This window comes from Gambusia affinis, linkage group LG08, assembly GCF_019740435.1.
Source record: "Gambusia affinis linkage group LG08, SWU_Gaff_1.0, whole genome shotgun sequence".
NCBI classification, from domain to species: domain Eukaryota; kingdom Metazoa; phylum Chordata; class Actinopteri; order Cyprinodontiformes; family Poeciliidae; genus Gambusia; species Gambusia affinis.
The window spans coordinates 12196412-12217033 of NC_057875.1; the positions used below are offsets into that span (position 1 = coordinate 12196412).

At 39.2% G+C, this 20622-nt stretch overlaps 1 protein-coding gene across 2 annotated transcripts in view; it reads right to left on the bottom strand.

Moving 5' to 3' along the window:
* Nucleotides 1–20622, bottom strand: part of mapk8ip2 (mitogen-activated protein kinase 8 interacting protein 2) — a 28596-nt gene that overhangs the window by 5462 nt on the left and 2512 nt on the right. The window contains exons 2-9 of one of the 2 annotated variants that reach the window (XM_044124198.1): nt 13174–13279; nt 4819–5058; nt 4637–4715; nt 4372–4473; nt 1746–3927; nt 1436–1644; nt 689–764; nt 87–259 (exon numbers count right to left, since the gene is read on the bottom strand). In XM_044124198.1, coding sequence (XP_043980133.1) covers nt 87–259; nt 689–764; nt 1436–1644; nt 1746–3927; nt 4372–4473; nt 4637–4715; nt 4819–5058; nt 13174–13279 — 3167 coding nt within the window. Of the gene's footprint in view, nt 1–86; nt 260–688; nt 765–1435; nt 1645–1745; nt 3928–4269; nt 4474–4636; nt 4716–4818; nt 5059–13173; nt 13280–20622 lie in introns of both variants that reach the window. The other variant, XM_044124196.1, reaches the window with a different exon arrangement.

The following is a 20622-nucleotide window of genomic DNA, read 5'->3' on the forward strand; positions in this document are numbered from 1 at the left end:
GAGGGCAAAGCAAATGTGTTGTGCTTTTGTAAGCCTTAGTTTGATGAAATTTCAAAAAAGTACTGCAGATGCATGTCACCACTCACTCAGCAACTCTTTGGACTGGCCTATGACCTCATGGGCATAGAAGGCAGGAAAGATTCCCTTTTCTCCTGTCCGCATGTTATAGCCTCTGTACCAATAGTCATCTTCTTCTTCCTCCACATATAAAGGATCATCCACATCCAGCTCCAGTTCATCTTCATGTCTAGGAATGAACCTGTATAATGCAAAGACAAAACAATGATATTGTTGTAAAATGCTACATTTGCTTCTATACGGTCTTCCTTTGTGGATAGACGAATGGAGAAAGAACACCTCTCTTGCACAGTGAAGGCTGTTTTGGGCTTTCCTCATTATTTTGTTTAGTTTGGAGATGCGTGGTAGCTGACCTCATTGTTGCCAGCCACCTGAAACCACCCTGTTCTACAAGTAGCCATTACATTTTCTCTTCTCCTAAGTGCTGATGATTGCCTCAGAAAACAGTCGACCACATTATTTACATTTAATTTCTCTATACAAGAGTTTTCCAACTTAATGCTCTGGGTTTATACATTTATGAATCGTGCCAATACATAAGAGATGTTTTGGATAATTTATACTCTCTTTATTCACTTGTTATCTGATTACATGAACTCTAAAAGTTCACCTGTACACTGCTCTGTGTGTCTGGTCCCGCTCCTCTCCGTTGATGGTACATGAGAAAAGTCCAAAGGATTCTGTGCCTGCATGGAAGACAGACAAATTCTAAATGACTCATTTTGATATAATCAGGAAAATGTTATTTCGTTTGCTCAGTACAAACATCTTGTTTCATTTTTCTTTGCGGGTTTGTTGCTGCTGTGAATCCCTTTGCTGTGGATGTCCGTTTTCTGTTTTCAGCTAAATATGTAGCTGGAAGGTATAATGCAGTAAAGTCAGAAAATCTAATAAATGTTGTTGAGGAAATACTTTTTTCCCCCTTTTATACTTAGTACTAAGGAGTACACAGTAGTAGAGGGTACCTACTGGGAAGGCAGCAATATGTTAAACCTTTGTGGGTTCTTGTGTCCCTTATACCACAGTAGGCTGACAGGAAGGGGGGAAGGAGAGAGGGGAAGACATGCGACAGGTGCCGTCGGGTCCGGGAATCGAACCCGCGACGGCCGTGTCGAGGGCTGGGGGCCTCCAGGCGTGGGGCGCGCTACCCTCTACGCCACCGGAGCACGCCCCAGCAATATGCTAAACTTTTAACGCAAAATATTCATAAAAGGGACACTTGATTCAGATCTACAGTATCTCCTTATGCCTGCTGTGTTTAAACAGAGCTAAAATTTTTACCTTTTTAAAAAAATAAGTACTGAAAGCTGTCTTAGAATCTATTAAAATTTATATATATATTTTTTGCACTGCTTACTTGAGGAACGGGAGGTGCTGTTGACGAACACATTTAGGAACTTCTTGGAAAACGGCAGATCAGCCTCTGGAGAGGAGTCCTCCGAAGAACTCAAAAGTTCTGGCCTGATCCCTTCATTGTCATGCCTGTAGCCCACCTTGCTGGTCTCCAATAGCTCTTCATCACATAAGGTAGACAGCTCACTGTCGTCACTCAAAACTGAGGTGCACCTAAAAGAACAAAACAGGAAAAATAAAGGTTGATCACAGATAAAATTGAAGGACACTTACGCTACGCTATTTTCTCATTTTTCAAACAATGTTAGGCCTACCGCCGAAGGCTAACTAGTTCCAGCGTTGTATTCTCATCCACCACAAGTGTGTACTTCATGGAGTCATAAGCCAGTCCATCATCTTCATTCGACTGCCTGAGAATCAGGTTTTTCTCACACAGTGGGAGGTCATGGTCAGGTAACGGATGATTGTGCACGCTGGAATCAATCGGTGGTGAGCTGTCAAGTTCTAAATCACTACCACCATACGATTGATTCCTCATGCTACCCATGAAAGGATAAGAGTCACCATCGTCCTCCTCTTCATCATTGTCAGTAGAGTAGGTAAGACTAAAGCAGCGATTGGTCTGAGCGGTCGGTATGTCGAGCGTCAAACTGTTTTTGACCTCTGTGATTCGCTCAAGAGATGCAGATGAACGACTTGTTGGCCTGGGTTCCGTTTCCCGTCCCTCATCCTTGTCACTTATCACACTCTCGCTGAGGCTAGGCGAGTCTAAATCCCTTCTTCCTTCTATCATTAAGTCATTATTAGGTTCTTCAACCTCTGCTCTCCCAGCATTCTTTGATAGTTTATCTGTGCAGTTCTTGTCACAGTCTATATTGGCATACAAGGAGGTTTCCTCCTCTATATTTGCACAGCGCTCTAAAATCAGTGGGCTTATAGTATCACCAGTAGGGTTGCTCATATAGAGATGAGTACTCGCTCCTGGCTCCATCATCTCTTTTCTGTAGCCTTTGCCTTCTTTTTCCCTTTCCTGTGACCTCTCTATCTCAGCTTTCTGATCCTGGGTCTCGTCATTGAAATCATCTCCATCTCCAATATCTGAAGATGGGGAGATGGTATCAGACACAGATGCCTTCCTCCTAAAGCACTCCTCAGGGCAACTAATTGGATATGAGCCCTCTGAGATCATCCTATTCACTAAGTTACTAAGAAGCCATGGGGAGTCTGAGTTCTCACTTAGGTCATCTTCACTCTCTGATTCGGACTCCCCCTCACTTGTTTCATCATATTCATCTGCACATGGCATTAGTCTGGGTCCCACTGGCAGGTAGAAGGAGCGTTTGAAACTCTCTAGGCCATGGTCTGGTTCTATCTCGAGCACCATTGGTCTGGAGAGACGATCATCGCAGCACTGGGTTGGAGGCAGCGTCTCATCTGGATCAGCCTGGTGCTCACAAGCCAGCTCATCATCCACACTCTGCATCCCCATCAGAGCCTGACCATCATCGTAGGACTCAGGAGGTAAGATGGGTGAACTAACAAGTGAGGGTGTAGCAATAGTAGGTGAGGGATTAGGGGAAGGAGAAGGTAGAAGAGAGTCTTCTTTGGTTGGATCACGCTGGCCCAAGAGTAGAGATGTTTTGAGGCCAACAATTCCACTGTCCTGTTCTAACTCAGTATCTGGGTCTAGCTCCTGGTCAGATGTTGGTGAGCTGGCCTCTTCAATTGAGTTGGTAAGATGAGACGAACGTCCACTGCTGCTCTCATCACTTGTCAAGTCTAACTCTGTTTCTGAAATAGAGGAGATCATGTTGGAAACCACAGGACCCCCACAAGTAAATGCTACTTCCAGGTCCCCTTCAACGTCAGAATCAGAACCTGGAGAGCTAAGGTCCTTGTCCTGGTCTGAAGTCACATAACCCTGTTGGTTCATGTCTGCTATCCCTGGGTCTGAGGATGGGGAGGTTGAATCATTAGCCGCTGGCTCCACAGCAGAAGCTGTTTGAATATCTGACTGGTTGGACTGGTCTGGAGCTTCTGAGTGGCTTGACGAGTGATAGCTGGAGAAAGATGAGGGCTCAATCGAAGGGAATTCAACATAAGATGACGAATTTTCCTTGCAGACCATGTCATAGGCCTCCTTGCACATGAACTCCACTTCAAAGTCCTTCTCCAGCTCTTCATCAGACAAGGGTGTATCAGCGCCTTCATTCCCTCCCATGGGAGCCGTGGATGATAAACAATGACTGGTACCATCTGGGTCAGGATCGTTTTCTGGTTCCATACCAGACTCGCTGGTGATTGTATAAGTGTCTGTGGCACGCCGGTTTGAGTGTTTATGGTTGTGGTCACTGTTGAGGTCATGGTCCACCTCTGTGTCTGAACACTGGGAGTGCTCATCTACAGAGGGTACTCTGGCTGTCTGGATTGTTGGGTCTGCCTTTGAGTCAGTAAACTCTGAAGGACATGGGTTGGACTTGTGCTGGCCAAATGATCCTGTAGAAATTAGAGTGTTGCAGACAGAAAACATGGTAAACAACAAAAAACACAGCACTTGCAACTTTAATGAAGTTGATGATGATGAAACGGAGATAAAAGGTAGACAATCTAAGGAGCTGAGATAGAGAAATTTAAACATGCTTGACAAAAATAAAGGATAATTTCTGTTTTTAACTGATCAATATTTATTAAAAACCAGATATAAGCAAATGTCTATATTAAAAAAAAGCTCAATGATTTTTCAAGTTGTACATTAAATCAAATCCACAACACAGCACTACATAACACTGATGTAAATGGGGATGAAATTCAAGCTTGATGGGCTGGCCTTCGTGTTACCATATTCTGGCCTTTCCCGTCTGTTGCCCTCCAGGTCGCAAAGGAGGGGCCTATGAGGAGACTGGGGATTCCCGCCCTCCCCTGCTTGTTTTGGTGGAGTACCTTTGCTCTGCAACCCTGGAGCTTGGGAAAGTGGAGAGGCTCTGCACTGGCCTGTCACATGGCTACCATCCTCCAAGCATGAGTGGGTTGGAGACAGACGACCTGAAAGTAGGAAAGGTCCTACTTTGACAGAGTTCAAAGCTTTCAAAGTTTTCTGAACTTCAGCAGAGAGTTGGAAGTATTTATTTTTCATATTCACTACATTTTGTTTTGTACAATAAAATAACTTCCATCAAGTGCTTTACATATAATGTGACGAGCTCACCTTGTGAAGTTGGATTGCGTAACGAGTCTTGCCAACTTCCTTTCTTTGGGGACAGACTGCTGTTGTTGTTCAACGAATCCTGGTGAATGAGATCCAGTCTTATAAATGATTGTATGTGGCTAACAGAAAGAGCATACTTGGGGTTGGTGCATTCTGGGTGATTAAATACTGACTCTGCATACCTGCGACACAGCAGTGGTAAGATTCAATGTGGTGGGTCTGCTCTTCAGAGTGCCCAGGGTAGGGGAGGGAGGAGGAGATGCAGAGGGAGACGGGGGTGCATCAGGGTCAACTTCTTCCTCTTCATCCTCTTCATCCTCCTCATCCTCATCTTCATCATCAATCATCTCAAACTCCTGGAAGTCATCCTGGAAGGAGCAAACTGGGTGGTGCATGTCACTCTTCTCCAGGATGAGGGAATCCTAATAGAGAGAGAGAGAGAGAGAGAGAGAGAGAGAAAGATAGGTATTGTAAGTAAACATATAATACAATAATATATAACAGTGATTGTTCAACAACAAACCACAGTGTTACTCCTGGATCTTGGATTATCAGTTGGATAATGCCATTTTCTTAAAAATTGTCACCACAGCCGAATCTCCCACTCCAAATGTATTATCCCAGTCTTCCATGTAATATTGAGAGGGTGTATCAACTATGACAACCCCACATTGTCCAGAGCCTACAGGATTTCAAGCCAAATCTCATCCATATCTGTCACTGGGGAGCTTTTAAACTTCCTCAGAGACCTCTGCCACAGTAGTGGAATCTCATTCTCCTGAGTCTTTAGGAGGACATGGTGGGTGATCAAATTGAGAAGATCCTCAAAGTGCTCTTTTCGCTGCTGACATTGTCCTCAGTCCAGATTCACAGTTTCCCCTCCAAAGCCTACATAGCTTGTGATCTTTTCCATTTTCTTTCTCTCACTCACTGAAAGGTCAAAAATAATACAAATGAAAGTCTCTCTTGGTAGCTTTTTTGAATTTCCCCCATTCCCAAATGTTTGCTTTTGCAAAAGCAGAAGCTGCAGTTCATCAGCTGCTTCAGGAGTCCCCAAAGACAACCAAGACCTGAAGTCCTCTATTTGCAACAGAAATCCTGAACATGGAACATTTGGATCCCATTTCCCCAATCTCCCTGGGGACATAAGTGAAATTCTCCCAGAGAAGAGAATTGAAGATCACTCAGAGAGGCTCCTTCGCCATATGTTCTTAGTTCACCCCCCACATTTGTGTTTACCAGGTCTGTCCAATAGCCTACTACCAGGTGTTGATCAGTTGATAGCTTTGCCCCTCCTGATGTAACACAGCACGTCTGATGATATGATAACAAAAATGATCGTTGACCGTTGGTCCAAAGTGGTGTTTGCTGTTTGTTATTGCTATTCCGTGCCTCACACAAAAGTCCAATAACAAAGCAGCAACTGAGTTCAGATCAGCAAGGCCATTCTTTCTGATCAAACTCTGCAGGTAACATCATCATCACCCACATCAACATGAAGCCCCCCACTGAATCCCCAGATGGCACTCCTTCCAGGACACCATCCAGAGACTCCAAGAAGGCCAGGTGATTTGAAATGTAGTTCAGTACCTAAGCAGGAAGAAGAGTCAGGACCTTCCTTGGTGAACGGAAAAGAAAAATTTTAAAGTGGATAAATACTGATTTAAAAAAGCAAATTAAAATTCAGAAAATTATTTTAAAGTACAAAAAGGATCCTTTAAAATACATTTAAAGTCTGTTGGGTTCAAACCTATTACCTCTGTTACAGATACTGCAGCATTTCTCTTTTGATGGTATTTTAAAGCAATCATATAGACAGACACATGTTGTGGTTCTTTAATACTTAGACACTATGTTTAGTAGGTCATACAATGTGGAAAAGCTCAAAGCGTATGAATACTTATGCAAGACTTAGCATTATGTTTTATAAGAGATGGACAAACATATTGAAATGGAGCTCATGTTCAACTGTTTTTCACGCTCGTGAGTATTGCTTTTGCCTTTCTCAGCATCAGCTTTATGAAAAAGACGATAAAGCTTTGCAGACGGTAGGGTAATAGAGCACACTAGCAAGTTCGAGGTCAACAAAATAAAATTAGATCAAACACATCTGTATCAGATTTCATTGGTTTACCGGAAAGCACAATATAAATGGTTTGAGGTTCAATAAACCACACCTCCTCTGTTGGTTTCAGATGTGTACAGCAGCTGAAAACATTTGCTTATGCTATACTACACATAGAAAAAAATGTGTTGTTGCCACATTGATTAGTATTTTCGTCGCATGAGCCCCTATTCCCTACTTTGAATTTAACAATGCTTGAATTGATTGATTTGTTTGTTTCATCCCGTTAACAAGCTCAGCAGTTTCTGTGCCTCTAAGTGCCGTCTGTTTAATGGACGAATCAAAGCTCACCCTCTCACCCACACCCACCACACAATTCTGCTGATGTCTGATGTATCCACTTTATGCTACAGAATCTGAAATCAACCTACTGCATAGGGACTACACAGGAATATGCAAACTTACATGTCTTTAACACATCTCTTGTTGAGGATTTAGTTGTTAACATACAGTGGAATGTTTGGAAAAAAGATACTGTTTTCCATAGAGGATGGCTCTGAGGCAAATATCTGCAGTCACTATGTAAAAAGGTCAACGCTCCTTACGCTTTTTCCACACAACATTTTAGCATATGTGACATATAACAATATGACAGTGTAAAAACCTTAAAGATCCATATCTAGGTTATGAAAACGCTTCAACTGCCGGGAGACAACACTCTGCAGCATCACAACACGTCCTTTAGCAAGCCCACCTGACAGACAGGCAAGCAGGTTTAAAAAAATAATAATAAAAAAAATAAAACAAAACTATAAATAAGAAATGTGTGTTGGCAAAAATCAATCCCTGCTGTCTCCAGTTCCCAAGGACAACCCACCCAGCCCAGTAGCATGCATCCTGTCGATTAGTACACAATGCTGCACTCTTGCAAACGAGCCACTGGGAATATACTTACTGACTCAGACAGAAAATGTATTCAGTTTATTAATCAGCAGGCTTGCATTTTACTGTACTAGGACACTATTTAACCTAAGCCAATTATACGAGTTCCCAGTTGACATCCTGCTGATATCCTTCATATAAGCATTTCAGCAACTTTACAGGAGCAAGTAGAGCTATAAATGTAGCAAATATACTTAAAAGCAGAGAAGCTTTTCAATCTCTAATTAGTAGACTGCAGACCAGATGACCATGGCTAATGCCGAATCAAATGACTCTGCTGCAACTGAATATCAGAAGCACAGTATGATGGCTGCCCTAATGAAAAAAAAAAATCAATTTACCAGTGCAGAAAACAGACCCTTCAGGTCAAATTATAGCATCATGTACCCTAATGAGCAGAAAACCAACAGTGAAAAGGTTTAGAGAGCCTGAAGATGAGAGCTTAAAGCAAATAATATTTTTCATATGTTGAGTGAAACCAGAGACAAAAAAGAACTTAATAGCTTAAGTTTTAAAAAGAATATTGAGAAAGATTATTGCAGGCAGGAAGAGATAATTGTTGTTTTTTTTATTATGATGTGGGGTTAGTTTATTTTTGGCAAAGTGTTGAATTTATATCTGATGCTGGAAACTATTTAAAGTGCTATAGAAATGTATTCAGACTCCTTGAACTTTTGAAATGTTTTCATGTTAATACAAGTAGCTTCAATGTATTTTCAAAAAGACTTTATATTACATACCACACAAAATATTACATCAAACTGAAGAGGAAGTAGAGGAAGAAGAAAATTATACATGAGATTAATTTGTATTTGAATAAAAATGTGAAAATATGGCAGGTATGTGTTACAACTATTTAAACCATTTCATAACACTCAGTCTGATGTAATGTCTTCCATGATTGGCTCTACCTGCTTTCCGTCAGTAACAGGTTCTCTGCATCCCCACAACTTGATGCTGCCACTACCAAGTTTTACTGTGGCCATGATGTGTTCAGGGGTAAAATGCATTGTAATGTAAGACTTCTGCCCAACATAACATTCACCACAGGGACTACACAGGAGTCCCTGTGACAAACCTTTTTCTCATCTGATCAGAGCATCTTTTGCCACATGCTCGCTGTGCTCCCTTCATCACACACAGAGTGTTTTTATTCAACAATGGCTTTCTTACTATATAGGTTTGGTTTGTGACAGTCACCTCCTGGTGGCAATATATTAGTGTCACATACGGTAATTACTATTTTCTGAGAACAGATTGAAAAGTGCTCTCTGAGATGTCCAAAGCTTGGTACATTGTTTTCTAACTCCACCTTAAACTTTTTTACAATGGTATTGTTTTTTTTTTAACTTATATTCCCTTACAAATACTTGAGACCTTCAAAGAATAGCTATCTTGATCCTGAGAAAAAATCGCATGCAGTTGGACTTAATTAGTTGACTTCTGAGGTTTATTGGTTGCACTATATTTTATTTAAGTGAGAAAGATTTTTTAAAAATCTGCATGCTGAACATTTTAGATTTTTAATTCTAACAAACATTATGTAATTTCCTACCCCAATAAAGTTAAATTCTTTGTGTTGATCCATCATAGAAAATCAAACAAAAAAAAAATGCATTGACGTTTGTCGATGTAACATGACAAAATGTAAAAAAGAAAAAAAAAGCTAGAGGAATACTCACTACTGAAAGGCACTACATATTCAGATTTTTAGTGTTTTTAGTCTTGAAATTATTTGAATAGTAAAAATCAGAGAACAGTGGGTGGCTTTATTACTTGATTTGGTTTATTTTGAAGGCTTTCATAATCTTACTTACCAAATACACAAAGGAGCAGAATTATGTGATGCCAATCTCACCCAGATATATTTTATGTCACAGGATGGGGTGAGGAGTGAAGTGCTATATCTTTCTCCCACAATTCGTAAACATATTAGGTTACCAAGAAATCCCAAATTAACTCAAGGAGGTTGGAAGAAAAAACATTACCATAACTTGCATTGACTCTAAATTTGAATCTGTTGAACTGCTGCATCTGTAAATGTCAGCATTTCAAATTAAGAGTTGCAGCACAGCTAGGACATATACACCGCTGCTCTGTCACATGCTAAATTATGCATACACTTCTACCATTCAGTCTGAGCTCTGGAGGGATGGAGACGGCTATTTGAGAGCCCACAAGGCATGGAGCAGCAAGGGTTGTGTGGTTGTGAGTATGTGTGCATGTCAGACCTTGTGAAAGGATTAAAAAGCATGAAAGAGAAAGAGGAAACTCTGTTGCTGTGGTGGTCTTTTTGATTGACATGGTGAAACACTGCCTACAGGGATGAAAGGTTGAGGAAAACATACAGTCAAAGTTACACTTTGGAGAATTTAGTAAAGGGCCAAAAACTTAACAACAAAGTTAGAATACCATTCCATTAAAACAGATTGCACTGTTTTTGGAGTGCTTTCAGCCAAATACAACAGAAAAAATAACACTTTCTGTTTTGATCACATGTACATATACACGTGCCTCTGTCATAACAGCAATCTGCTGAGTTATACAGATTAAAACCTGAGCCCCACAACTAATTAGGATTAATCAAAACTCTGGATTGGGGCACAAAAATAATCTCACTATTTAGCCTGGCCGCTCTTCCTCAACATCAAAGGGATAAAGCCCAGTGTGATCAAATCATACTGACAAGGAACCCACAAGCCTCTGTCTTCCACAGCAGAGTGATGATCAGTGGGGATAAAATGCTGCTGCTGCTGAGGATGATGAGCTGACAAACTGTCATGCACCTTACTGATGCAAGCAAAATCAAATAGCATGTGAAGCACTCTGTCCGTGTAATTCCTAGTCTTGGCTTTCTCTTCTTGTTATTTGGACGTACACACACATATACAAATGCTCAGAGGGCATCTGAGTGTGTGTCCTATTCATCCCATGTCAGCAAGAATCCCTCCTCTCGGCAATGATGTAACCTAACAAGGACAGACGCTGTGTCTGAACTACACTTTCATGTTTACGAAGTGACCAGTCAAGCTGTCTGACAGGAGTTTAAATCCATGTGGAGGACGTTGATGGGGGTGTGAACCATGTATGACATCACAAGATGAAAGCTTTTTTCTTAAATGATCTTTCCTCCTGTAGAGGGCTTCTACACAGCTCGATTTTAAGTGAGCTTTCCAAATGTGTTTTGTTACAGGATTAACGGGAAAGAAGCAGAATATCTGCTGCAGCGCTTTGGCAGGAGTTTAAGCCTAAGACTCAATCCCTGAGCTGTATCTCCATTCCCAGTTAAGAAAAAGAGGAATAGGAGGAGAAAAAAGAAGAATGAACGCTTTAAAGGAAAAGGACTGAAAAAAAGGTGGCAGAGATGGAGCAGGGAGTGTAAGCTCTGTCTCTAGGCAACACTCTGTGCGGGGAGGAAGGAAAACACACTTGGGAGGGAGGGAAAGAAGGAGGTTGTCTCTGCATAGCAGCAAACTGCACTGGGTCATCCAGCCTCTGCTGCAGCCGTGGCTCAACGCCACCAGTATAAAACATTAACATCCTACAAGATGGACAGACAGAAGCAAACAGCAGTTGAAACCAGATGACATAATTACTTATTAGAAAGATGATTAGACTTGCAGGAAGATGTAGATCATGATTCAACCATTAAATCAAACTTCATTGCATGGTTCTTTATGTACTGACAGTCGAGGATGAAAACTCAGTTAGACCTGGTTTTGGTGGGTGACAAAATTTCCTTTAATTAAGTCAAGAATGATGCGCAAAGTGGTCAGCCAAGGAAGATAGCTACAGAAACTTAAGTTAATTTTTATAAAATTTGAATTTAAATTCTGGATTCTTGACCAAATGGCAAGTTAGTGGACTAAAAGTCACAAACACTTTCTTTCCTATTTGCAATTGTTGTGCAACCAACACCAGGTAGAGTAGTTAGTCTACATTATAGCTAATATTTTTAAATTTCAGTGATATTGACAGTTTCCTTTAGTATCCGTTTGGTTTCTTTTTGTGTGCCTACTTAAATTTGGCTTCTTTTATCACATGTGTGCAGACAATTTTCAGTAAAACTGGCTTTTTATGCAGGTCTGCTATAAAATAAATTTTTGAGTCATAATTGTTCCCAACTACATTCTGGTTGGAACAATTACCAAGATGAAAAAAATTCTGTTTGTCCACAGCTTGTTTAAAACTTTAAAACAATACCAAAAACAGTATACTTCAAAACTGTTCTAACGTAACCTCATTATTTGCAAGCCATTCTCTGAAGTCAGCTCCTGGTTTTAATATTTGGACATTGAATGGTTAAGCCCCTGAATAAAATTCTGATTTGATAAAACCTTACATAGTAACATCCTTGCAAATTTATCATAACTGCAAAATTTACTCAGCCTCACATTATAGGGAGAGCAAATCAAACATGATTTGATTATTTTCTTTTAATATTGTCAACTATTTCTAAGATGCTGAATTATTCTGCAGCTAGTAACTTTTAAGCTTTGTAAATTAAAGAGCAGTCAAAACTCTAGTGGAAGTTGTGGACCTACAAATTATTGAGTTTTTTTCATCTACAGTATACGATTTTGTTGATAGCTGCAAAATGTCTTGCGTTCGATCTTTAGGAGGTTTAAACTGGCTTAGTTAGGCAAAATTTTAAAACATCAGACTTGGATCTCATTGAGCTACTAAAATTAATCCACCTTGACATCAAGTGCAAGGTGAGAAGAAGCTGGGGGTCCCTGCTTGGCTCCGTCCTACGGAAAAAAGCCAGACCGTCAGCTGAAAAAGGTTGCGACGTTTGGATATGAGGGAGACTCCCTGATGGTCCTACTTGGAAAAGGTTCAACAGGCTCAGGAGCTCTGGGCCATTTGAGCAGGGAGCTGGTTTGGGTTGCCTTGCTGTGCAGCGAGGTTAGCTCCAGCTCCAGATCCCTGGTTTTAATCAGTCAAACTTTGACTGTGGATGTCTTTAATTTAATTTTAGTTTATAGACAGCTTATGCATATACCCATAAGATTGGGGGAAAAAATCAGTTAGCATAAACACAAGCATTAGCAGATACGCAAGTCAGGATGAAACTTGCGTTCACCTCGGCAATGTTGCCAAAATCAAATTTATCTCCAACTTCTTGGTTTAGTGGGTGAACTACAAGAAGTTTTTCCTTGAATTAAACTGAAATAAAGTGAATTTTGGGAGTCAAAGCAGTGACTTACCACATTTTATTTAGAGATTGAATTGTTAAACAATGTTCTTCAATCCGTCATGGCCACTTCAACTACAGTTTATCCTTTTTTTTACTAATGGGTACTTTGCCAATTACCTGTCTAATGTAACTGAGTAATTATAGTTTTATTTAAGATTTGTGACTTGTTCTTGGAGTTAAAAACTTACTCATGTAGAAAAGGGTTGTTTTTTTTTGTTTGTTTGTTGTTGTTTTTGTTTTTTTTGCTTTGATAAAGGCCAAATATAAATACACACAGAGACATTCCACAAAATGTGTAAGATATTAAAAAACCATAAAACAGAGTATCACCTTTTCATAAGGATCAGAATCATAGTTGAGTCCAATCCCACAGTCGTCTGTGATTTCAGAGAGATCTTCATCATCAAACTCCTCTAGGCTGATGTCATGGGATGGCCTGGAAACAAACAAGGGAGACAATGTTTAAGAAACATTTGTGAAAAAATTTTCTGATTACAGTTAAATGGTTCTTTCTTTTAAGAAGAGCATTCTGTTGGATTTGTGCCCTCCACTCAATCCATGTTTCAGATAAAACCTGCTCTCACTTATTGGCTTTCCAAGTCACATATTCTAAATTTACACAGCACCCCCAATACAACCTCACATACAATAACTGTGCACTACATGATAGATCATTAGCAGTTTATTTCTTATTATTAACCTTTATTTAATCATTAAAACACCATTGAGATAAAAGAAAAAAAAAACTCCTGGCCAAGACCGGCAGCAGCACACAGAGTTTGTAACTGAGTACTAGTGAATACTGCACATGTATTGGGTAAGAAATTGCTAGAAGTTCTATGTTAAACTTTCTAAACTTTCTTCTGTAGCACCATCGCTCCACAGCAGGAGAGTGACTACATCCCCGTAATGAGCTAAAGGAAGTTTGGTTGTGTAGGCTTTATCTCATCTATGCTTCATTACATCCAGCAGCCTCCCCAAGTCTGCAGAAGCTGCCTTACAATGAATTGAAGGAAATGCTGCAATGCAGCTTTTCTGCAAAGCAGAAGATTCTTTACATATTACCTATAGGTGCAAGATTAGATCTCCCTGTCAGATTGGTTTCCATGTCTGCATGGCGTAACAGTGCTCAAAGAGGAAATGAAGAGACACTGATTCATGTGAAGGTGAAACATTAAATTGAAAAAACATGGACAAAATAAAGATATTGATGGTAACCTATATTTTTCAATTTCAATTTATTTTGTTCAGGATGAATTAGGGAGACAGTCCAGGCCATGCGGCATTTAACACAACATGTACTCACTGAGGAAACCAGAAGAGAGAATTGTGTTGAGGTCAGTGAATTACATCTCATGGATCAGAAGGAACAAAATTACTAAAAGTGAAAGAAAATCAAAGTGCATCCCCTTCTGGTGGAAACTGGCATGGATTAGATAATGGCTCTTTAAATGTGTTGAAAAGTTACTGTTTCAAAGCCATAATAGTTAGTAATCAGAACTTTTGCTCCTAATAGTCATTTGAATGAAAACATGCAGGAGTGTTGAGAGTTTTATCCCACCTGTGCAGCTTATTAAAGGAGGCTACCAAGCTTTTATTTCTATCATAGACTCTAGCGGAGAGAGTAAAATGCACTGAAAAAAGGAAATAATTGCTTTTTTAATCTAATTAAAATTTTAAGAACTTTCAACATCTTACATCAAACTTACATTTGCTATGTTTTTTTTAGTTTTTTTTTTTTACTCTGGTCACAATCAGTGCTGGCCATTGGCTGATGCATCAGTCAATCACCTACTGATCAAAAGGGCAATTTTTGTGGGCAAAAATCATAGAGAGCTGGTCTGCCCCTTCAGCATCCCTGAAGGTGTGAAGTCTGCAAATGGGCGGATTCAACTGTAGTCAGATTCTTATCCGAGGATTACAAACACAATCAAATTCAGTTGATTTTTTAATAGCAATTTGAGTCATCTACCAAAGGAAGACCAAGTGATGCATTGAGTCGTTGACTTCGCAGGGATGAGCAGTCATGTTCTTACAAGTAGAAACCTGATGGTGATATTGAAGAACATTCAAAACGACAGTATACTCTGTTGAGAGTTGAGTATCAGAGAAATGTATCTATATTGTCCTAAGCAATATGATCAATTCAATGGTTCCCAAAATGTAGTTCCAATGTTACCTGTAGCAATGTATTATTTTCTTCATAAGACAGGATGGTACTACACTGCAAGAAATATAGAGCCGTGTAACAAAGAAGTGTGTGTGGAGCAGAGAAGTTGCAATTAAAGCAGGCGCAAAATGAGGTGGAGCAAATCTTCAAACTGACTGTGGTTCATTAGTGTCACCAGCAAAGCAGAAAAGTTGTCAAAATGCATAAAATGTTTTCACAATATTTTATGAAAGCAGGGTGTTGCAATACACCCTTCAGGAAAGGAGTGTTTATAAGTGCCGGTGTACGTGTGGAAGTGTGTGTTGTAATGAATGACCACCAGCAGATATTTCTATAACTCATTAAGCTATGAAATCAGAAGCTTTGAATTAAAAGAGGGGGTGCAGAGAAGAAACAATTAAGGTAAAACCTGTCCCTTCTAGAGACACACACTGCTTTTGAAAACTATAGTCATCTTTCAGATTCATTCTGGGAAATATGAGTCTATTTCCCAGACTCATATTTGGGAAATGCAACAATCAACCTTTTAACATTGACAACTGTTTCTCATATCCTTTCTCTCTTACGCTCTCCCTCTTTTCCAATCTTCTCTAATTTCTACCACCTCCTTGTTTACAGGCACCATTTTGTTTTCTGTTTGTATTGTCACAGCAAAGTGTGGCCCCATTTTCCTTATCTGTCAGTAAATTTTGCAGACACAGAGCAATAACCAGACCAAAAGTAGAATAATGCATTTCTAGTGCAGTGTTGACATTAGAGTAGGCAGCTTTACCCAGCAGTTAGTATTAATTTCATTTACCCCTAATGTTTCTATCTTTTTCTGCTTTCTTCTTGTCAGTTAATGCATCACAGCAAAGTGCTACGGTGGCCTGGCTGTCTAAGAGTGGAGTTATACAGTAACGTCCTCAAGTACTGACACCCCTCTGGAAGATGTGTACTAAAGGCTTAGAATAAATAGTCTTAGGGGAGACTAGACAACCCCAACATGCTCCTCTTTGCTGACGGTCTCTAACAAGGCGCTACGGTTATTATTTGACAGCCACTGCCTAACCTCCTCATTGAGTAGTGGCAAAATAAACCCTATTTAAACTTTAGCGACATAGTTCCATTTGCTTAATTTATTTAATAATACATCTGACTGGATGTGGAAAATGTTTGTGAGTAGATCTTTAATTTGTATCCATTTCCCACCTTCATAAAGATCAGAGACACATGAATTGCACAAAATTTTGAAGAGCAGCTAGTGAAATTGTATTTTTACCACCTTATATATATAATCCAGGGAAAACCGTCAAGTAAAAATCACATATTATTTTAGACCAATTGTAAGAGTTTCAAATAATTGGTACACCTGTGATTTTGCATTAAAAAAACTGTAAAGGCTATCGAGATAAAAGTTGTGAAGGTTTCTAACTTGCTATGGCAATAAAAGATGCATTTATCTAAAATAAAATTGAAAAACCTAACTGCTTCTAATATTTGTAAAACCAAGATCTGCATGCTTATTTTAATCTATATAAAAAAGTGTTAAGATAACATAAACTAAAATCAGCTGGATGGTGTTTTCTTTAAACAAGCCTGTTCAGTAATGTGTATCAAGTTTTAATATTTCAATATCTTGCCAAAGAAAATGACAAATTTCAATAGAAATATTTTGATTAGGTTTTTTGTTTGTTTATTTGATGGATCTAATAGTTCCTAGAGGGAAAGTGGAGCTTCCCAACATTAAATCTGACAAGTTAGAGTATTACAAAAAAACAAATTAGAAGCTCAGAAAAAAAAAGTCCAGCAACCAGTCAGTTCTGGAAACATTAGAAGAGTGATCAATAATGGCTAATGCTAGCTGCAGCAATCATCAGTCTTACAATCCTCCCTCTTCACAGCCTATATCCCAGTAAAGAATTATAACGAATAACTACCAATAAAACATCACATACAGTATAGATGACTGACAAAAATATATGAAGAATAACAACATATCTGATAACAGTATCAAAGTAAAAACACACAGAGTGTCTACAGTCTTTGTTTTAATTAAGCTCCCCTTCAACCACAAGACCCTCTTCACTATGACATCATCTTTAAAGGCCTCGGATATTCGATGTGGTTACCTCTGAGTCATTAACAAGATCATTTTCCCTGACTTTTAAGCGACTGTCTGTTTCTGGCTTGCACGCGTACACACACACACACACACACACACGCACACGCACACACACACACACACACACATCACTGTTAAATGAGTCATAGCTTCACCCTGATAAAGAGCTCTCAGTTGTCTGTGTTTGAGCCAAATGTGAAGATCACAACATGTTGAGCTAAAGGTGGTGATGATGATGATGATGATGATGATGATGATGATGATGATGATGATGATGATGATGATGATGATGATGATGATGATGATGAGGATGAGGATGCACACATTTCCAGGATACAGATGATACCATGTGGATTTATCTGGATTTGGATTAAAGGAATCATGAAATATGATGTAAACGCTGCAGTTACAAGGGATCCACTCAGCGTCGTCATCCACAAATAAAATAAATCATGGGCAAATTAACTGTCCTCATTAAAGTGTTCTTTGACAGGGGAAAAACAAATAGACAAAGAGAGAAATGGGAAACACAAAAACACTTAAAATGGGATGCAGAGACAGTGGAGGGTTGGCAGAGATGGAGCGCATTAGGCTAAAATGAATCTGTATTTGAGTTAAGCTTCTTACTCCATAGTAACCATACCCACCAGTACTCCCAACCCCCCTCTCAGCTTCCACCAGCTGCCTTCAAAGAGTTGGAAAGCAAAAGTAGAGCATCAGTTAATAAACATGAGGTTCATACTGAACGGTGTTAGAGTAAAAGAAATCAGGACGCAGTTTGTGGAAATACTACACATTTCCTAGTACTGCTCCACCATCATTTGTTGAGACTCAGAACAAGCTGCGAGTTTTCAGTTTAAAATTACTGGATAGCTGATATTTAAGAATAATGTACAGTTTATTGAAATCGCTGCAGAATTAATATGTCTTGAAATTATGACTCAGATTAAAAAACAACAACTTTGTGACATTTTGATCGCTACTGGAGTCATGCAGCTGCATTTCCTTGCAGTAGTATACTATAAAAGCAATGACAGAAAAATATTTTAAATCACAAAACGTCCTAAACGTAAAATGTGAACTGCAGTTTTTCTCCTTTCAAAACTGTAAAAGAAGTAAAGGGAGGACAGGGGAAATGAGCAGCACCATCTAATGCATTTTTGAAGGCTGTTTTTGAACCTCACTCAATCTGATCTGATTGAATATACAATTGGCCATCTAAATTAACATCTAACAAAAACAAGGATAGCTAATTCCTTCTTAACACTGCTTCAACTAATCTACCCAAACCAGCAACACACCTTTGTCCTTATGCTAAGGGATGGAACTGGCCCCTAGGATTAGTGTCACACTAACGCCTTTATTAAAGCACAGCAGGGGACATTTTACAACAAACAATATAAGAAATTTTCTTTACAAACATGTCTACAAAATAAAGAGTTACCACAACCTAGAGCACTACAAACTCCTTTTTGCTGTGAGCAGAAAGTATATATTTTCTGATCAGCACAGGGTGGGATCACTTTCTTATACGTAATTGCAAAAAGAAAAAAAAAACTTGATAAATGACCTGAACTTATCTATGAAAGTTTAAACTTCCAGCACACAAAGAGGCTTCCCTCAGTGCAGAAGGAATTACAGTTTGTCATAAATTTCTGCAGCTCAGAAAAAAGATGGCCCCTTTAAAGGATTATGTTGCCGACTGGGAACACAGTCAGGGTTATGTAAGGCAGATTACCACACCACCAACACCTCTGATGAAAAAAGGACAACAAACAGTAAAATAAAATTTGATAGATTGGGAATCCCATTGGCTGAATAAATACATATGAAAAGGCCTGGGCCAGTTTGAGATTCTCAAGAAATTATGACCTTGGGCTCAGATAAAACTGTTTAATTTTTCTTATTTTGATTTTGTTCATAGACTTGCCAATTGCAGTTTTCCAACAGCATTACCTTAGAGTGATGGGTGACAGCTGGGCTGCACAATATTAGAAAATTATCTAACGGCAATGCCCTTGCTAAATATTGCAGTGACAATATCAGCTGTGATAAATTCCTAGTTTCCTCGTATTTCCTTTTCTCTTTGTGAGCTTCAGCAAGTTGAGCGGTATCATCTGTGTCAGGTGTGAGAGTCTACAGAGGTAACACACGATTCATCCAGGAGAATATCTTATTGGCATGCAAAATGTGACATTTGAAATGTATATATGCATGTCAAAAAGTCATATGCCATATTAATATAGCATATGCACTGATATTCATATATTTGCAAGGTCGTGCAAATAAAGGTGCCAGTTCTTTAGTTACCACTCCAAGACTGTGCATTTTTCACAACATGGAATATGTCCAAATAGTTAAACTTGTCTTTGTTGTAAGCAAATATAACAACTTTCTTTCAGCCAGCAGACAAGCAGTCCATGGCAAAAGGTAGTGGAAGGGGATTGGTAGAAAGCGAGCAAAACCTTTCTCTGTCATCTCAGCAAGAGCACTTTAAACCTTAGAAATAATAAGGTATAAAGTGCCTTTAAACCTTAATGAAAGTGTAGTGTAGAACTTTTAATTTTGTAACTTTTTAAAACCTTGGCATATGTTACTCTGAGAATTTAATGAGAAAACCTTTACATGTTTCTGGATTCTGTCACATGCAGAATGCACAGGTCGAAAGTACACAAGAGCTTTTTGATACAGTCGCTATGTGATACACTTCTTGCTCTGACTTTCTGCCAAAGCTGCAAATCTAAAATATTGATTCCAACAATTTGATTTGAACTTTAAGGTCAGCGGACGACATGTGAGAAAAAGTCAGTCACATTGATTTTACATGATCCATCTTTGAGACTGAGCTAATCCCACATGAGTACATGGCCTGGATTGAATACCCAGCAGGAATGACTGGCTAATGTGATTGCTGTAGACCCATGGGCCATGTGGGAGCAGGGATGGTCAATGAGATCCTGAGGCAGTTTATGTATCAGTGACTCTCCTATCCTGACAAATACGTGCAATCATACTCTTTCCCCTAATTTACTATTACGTGCGGCACTTTCTGCAGTAAAGTCTCTGCAATCCATATTGCAGTAAATGAACAGTGAAAATTTTCTAAATTAGAGATATGGCGCACCACCCAGGGTGAAATCCTATCAGCTGCCAGCATAAGAACTCATTCTTGTCTCAATGATTAAGCCATGCAAGTCTAAGTACACACCTCCAGTGCAATGAAGCTGAGAATGGCTCTTTCCACTGGAGACTAATATATCAGTCAAAATTTATTATTTAGCTCTATATTTAAGGGTGATTTCACTTTTTTAAAGGAATTCCTTGTTTCTAATCCAAACCTGGATTGTTCTACATTGATTTGAGATTTATTAAGGTGTACATTTTGCGATTTATAAAACAAAATTTTTATTCCACACTGTTTCACATAAAGATGGATAAACCTTAACTTGAATTACATTCTTATTTTTACCATGGTTAAATTTTCAAAATTTTGAAAAGATCTACA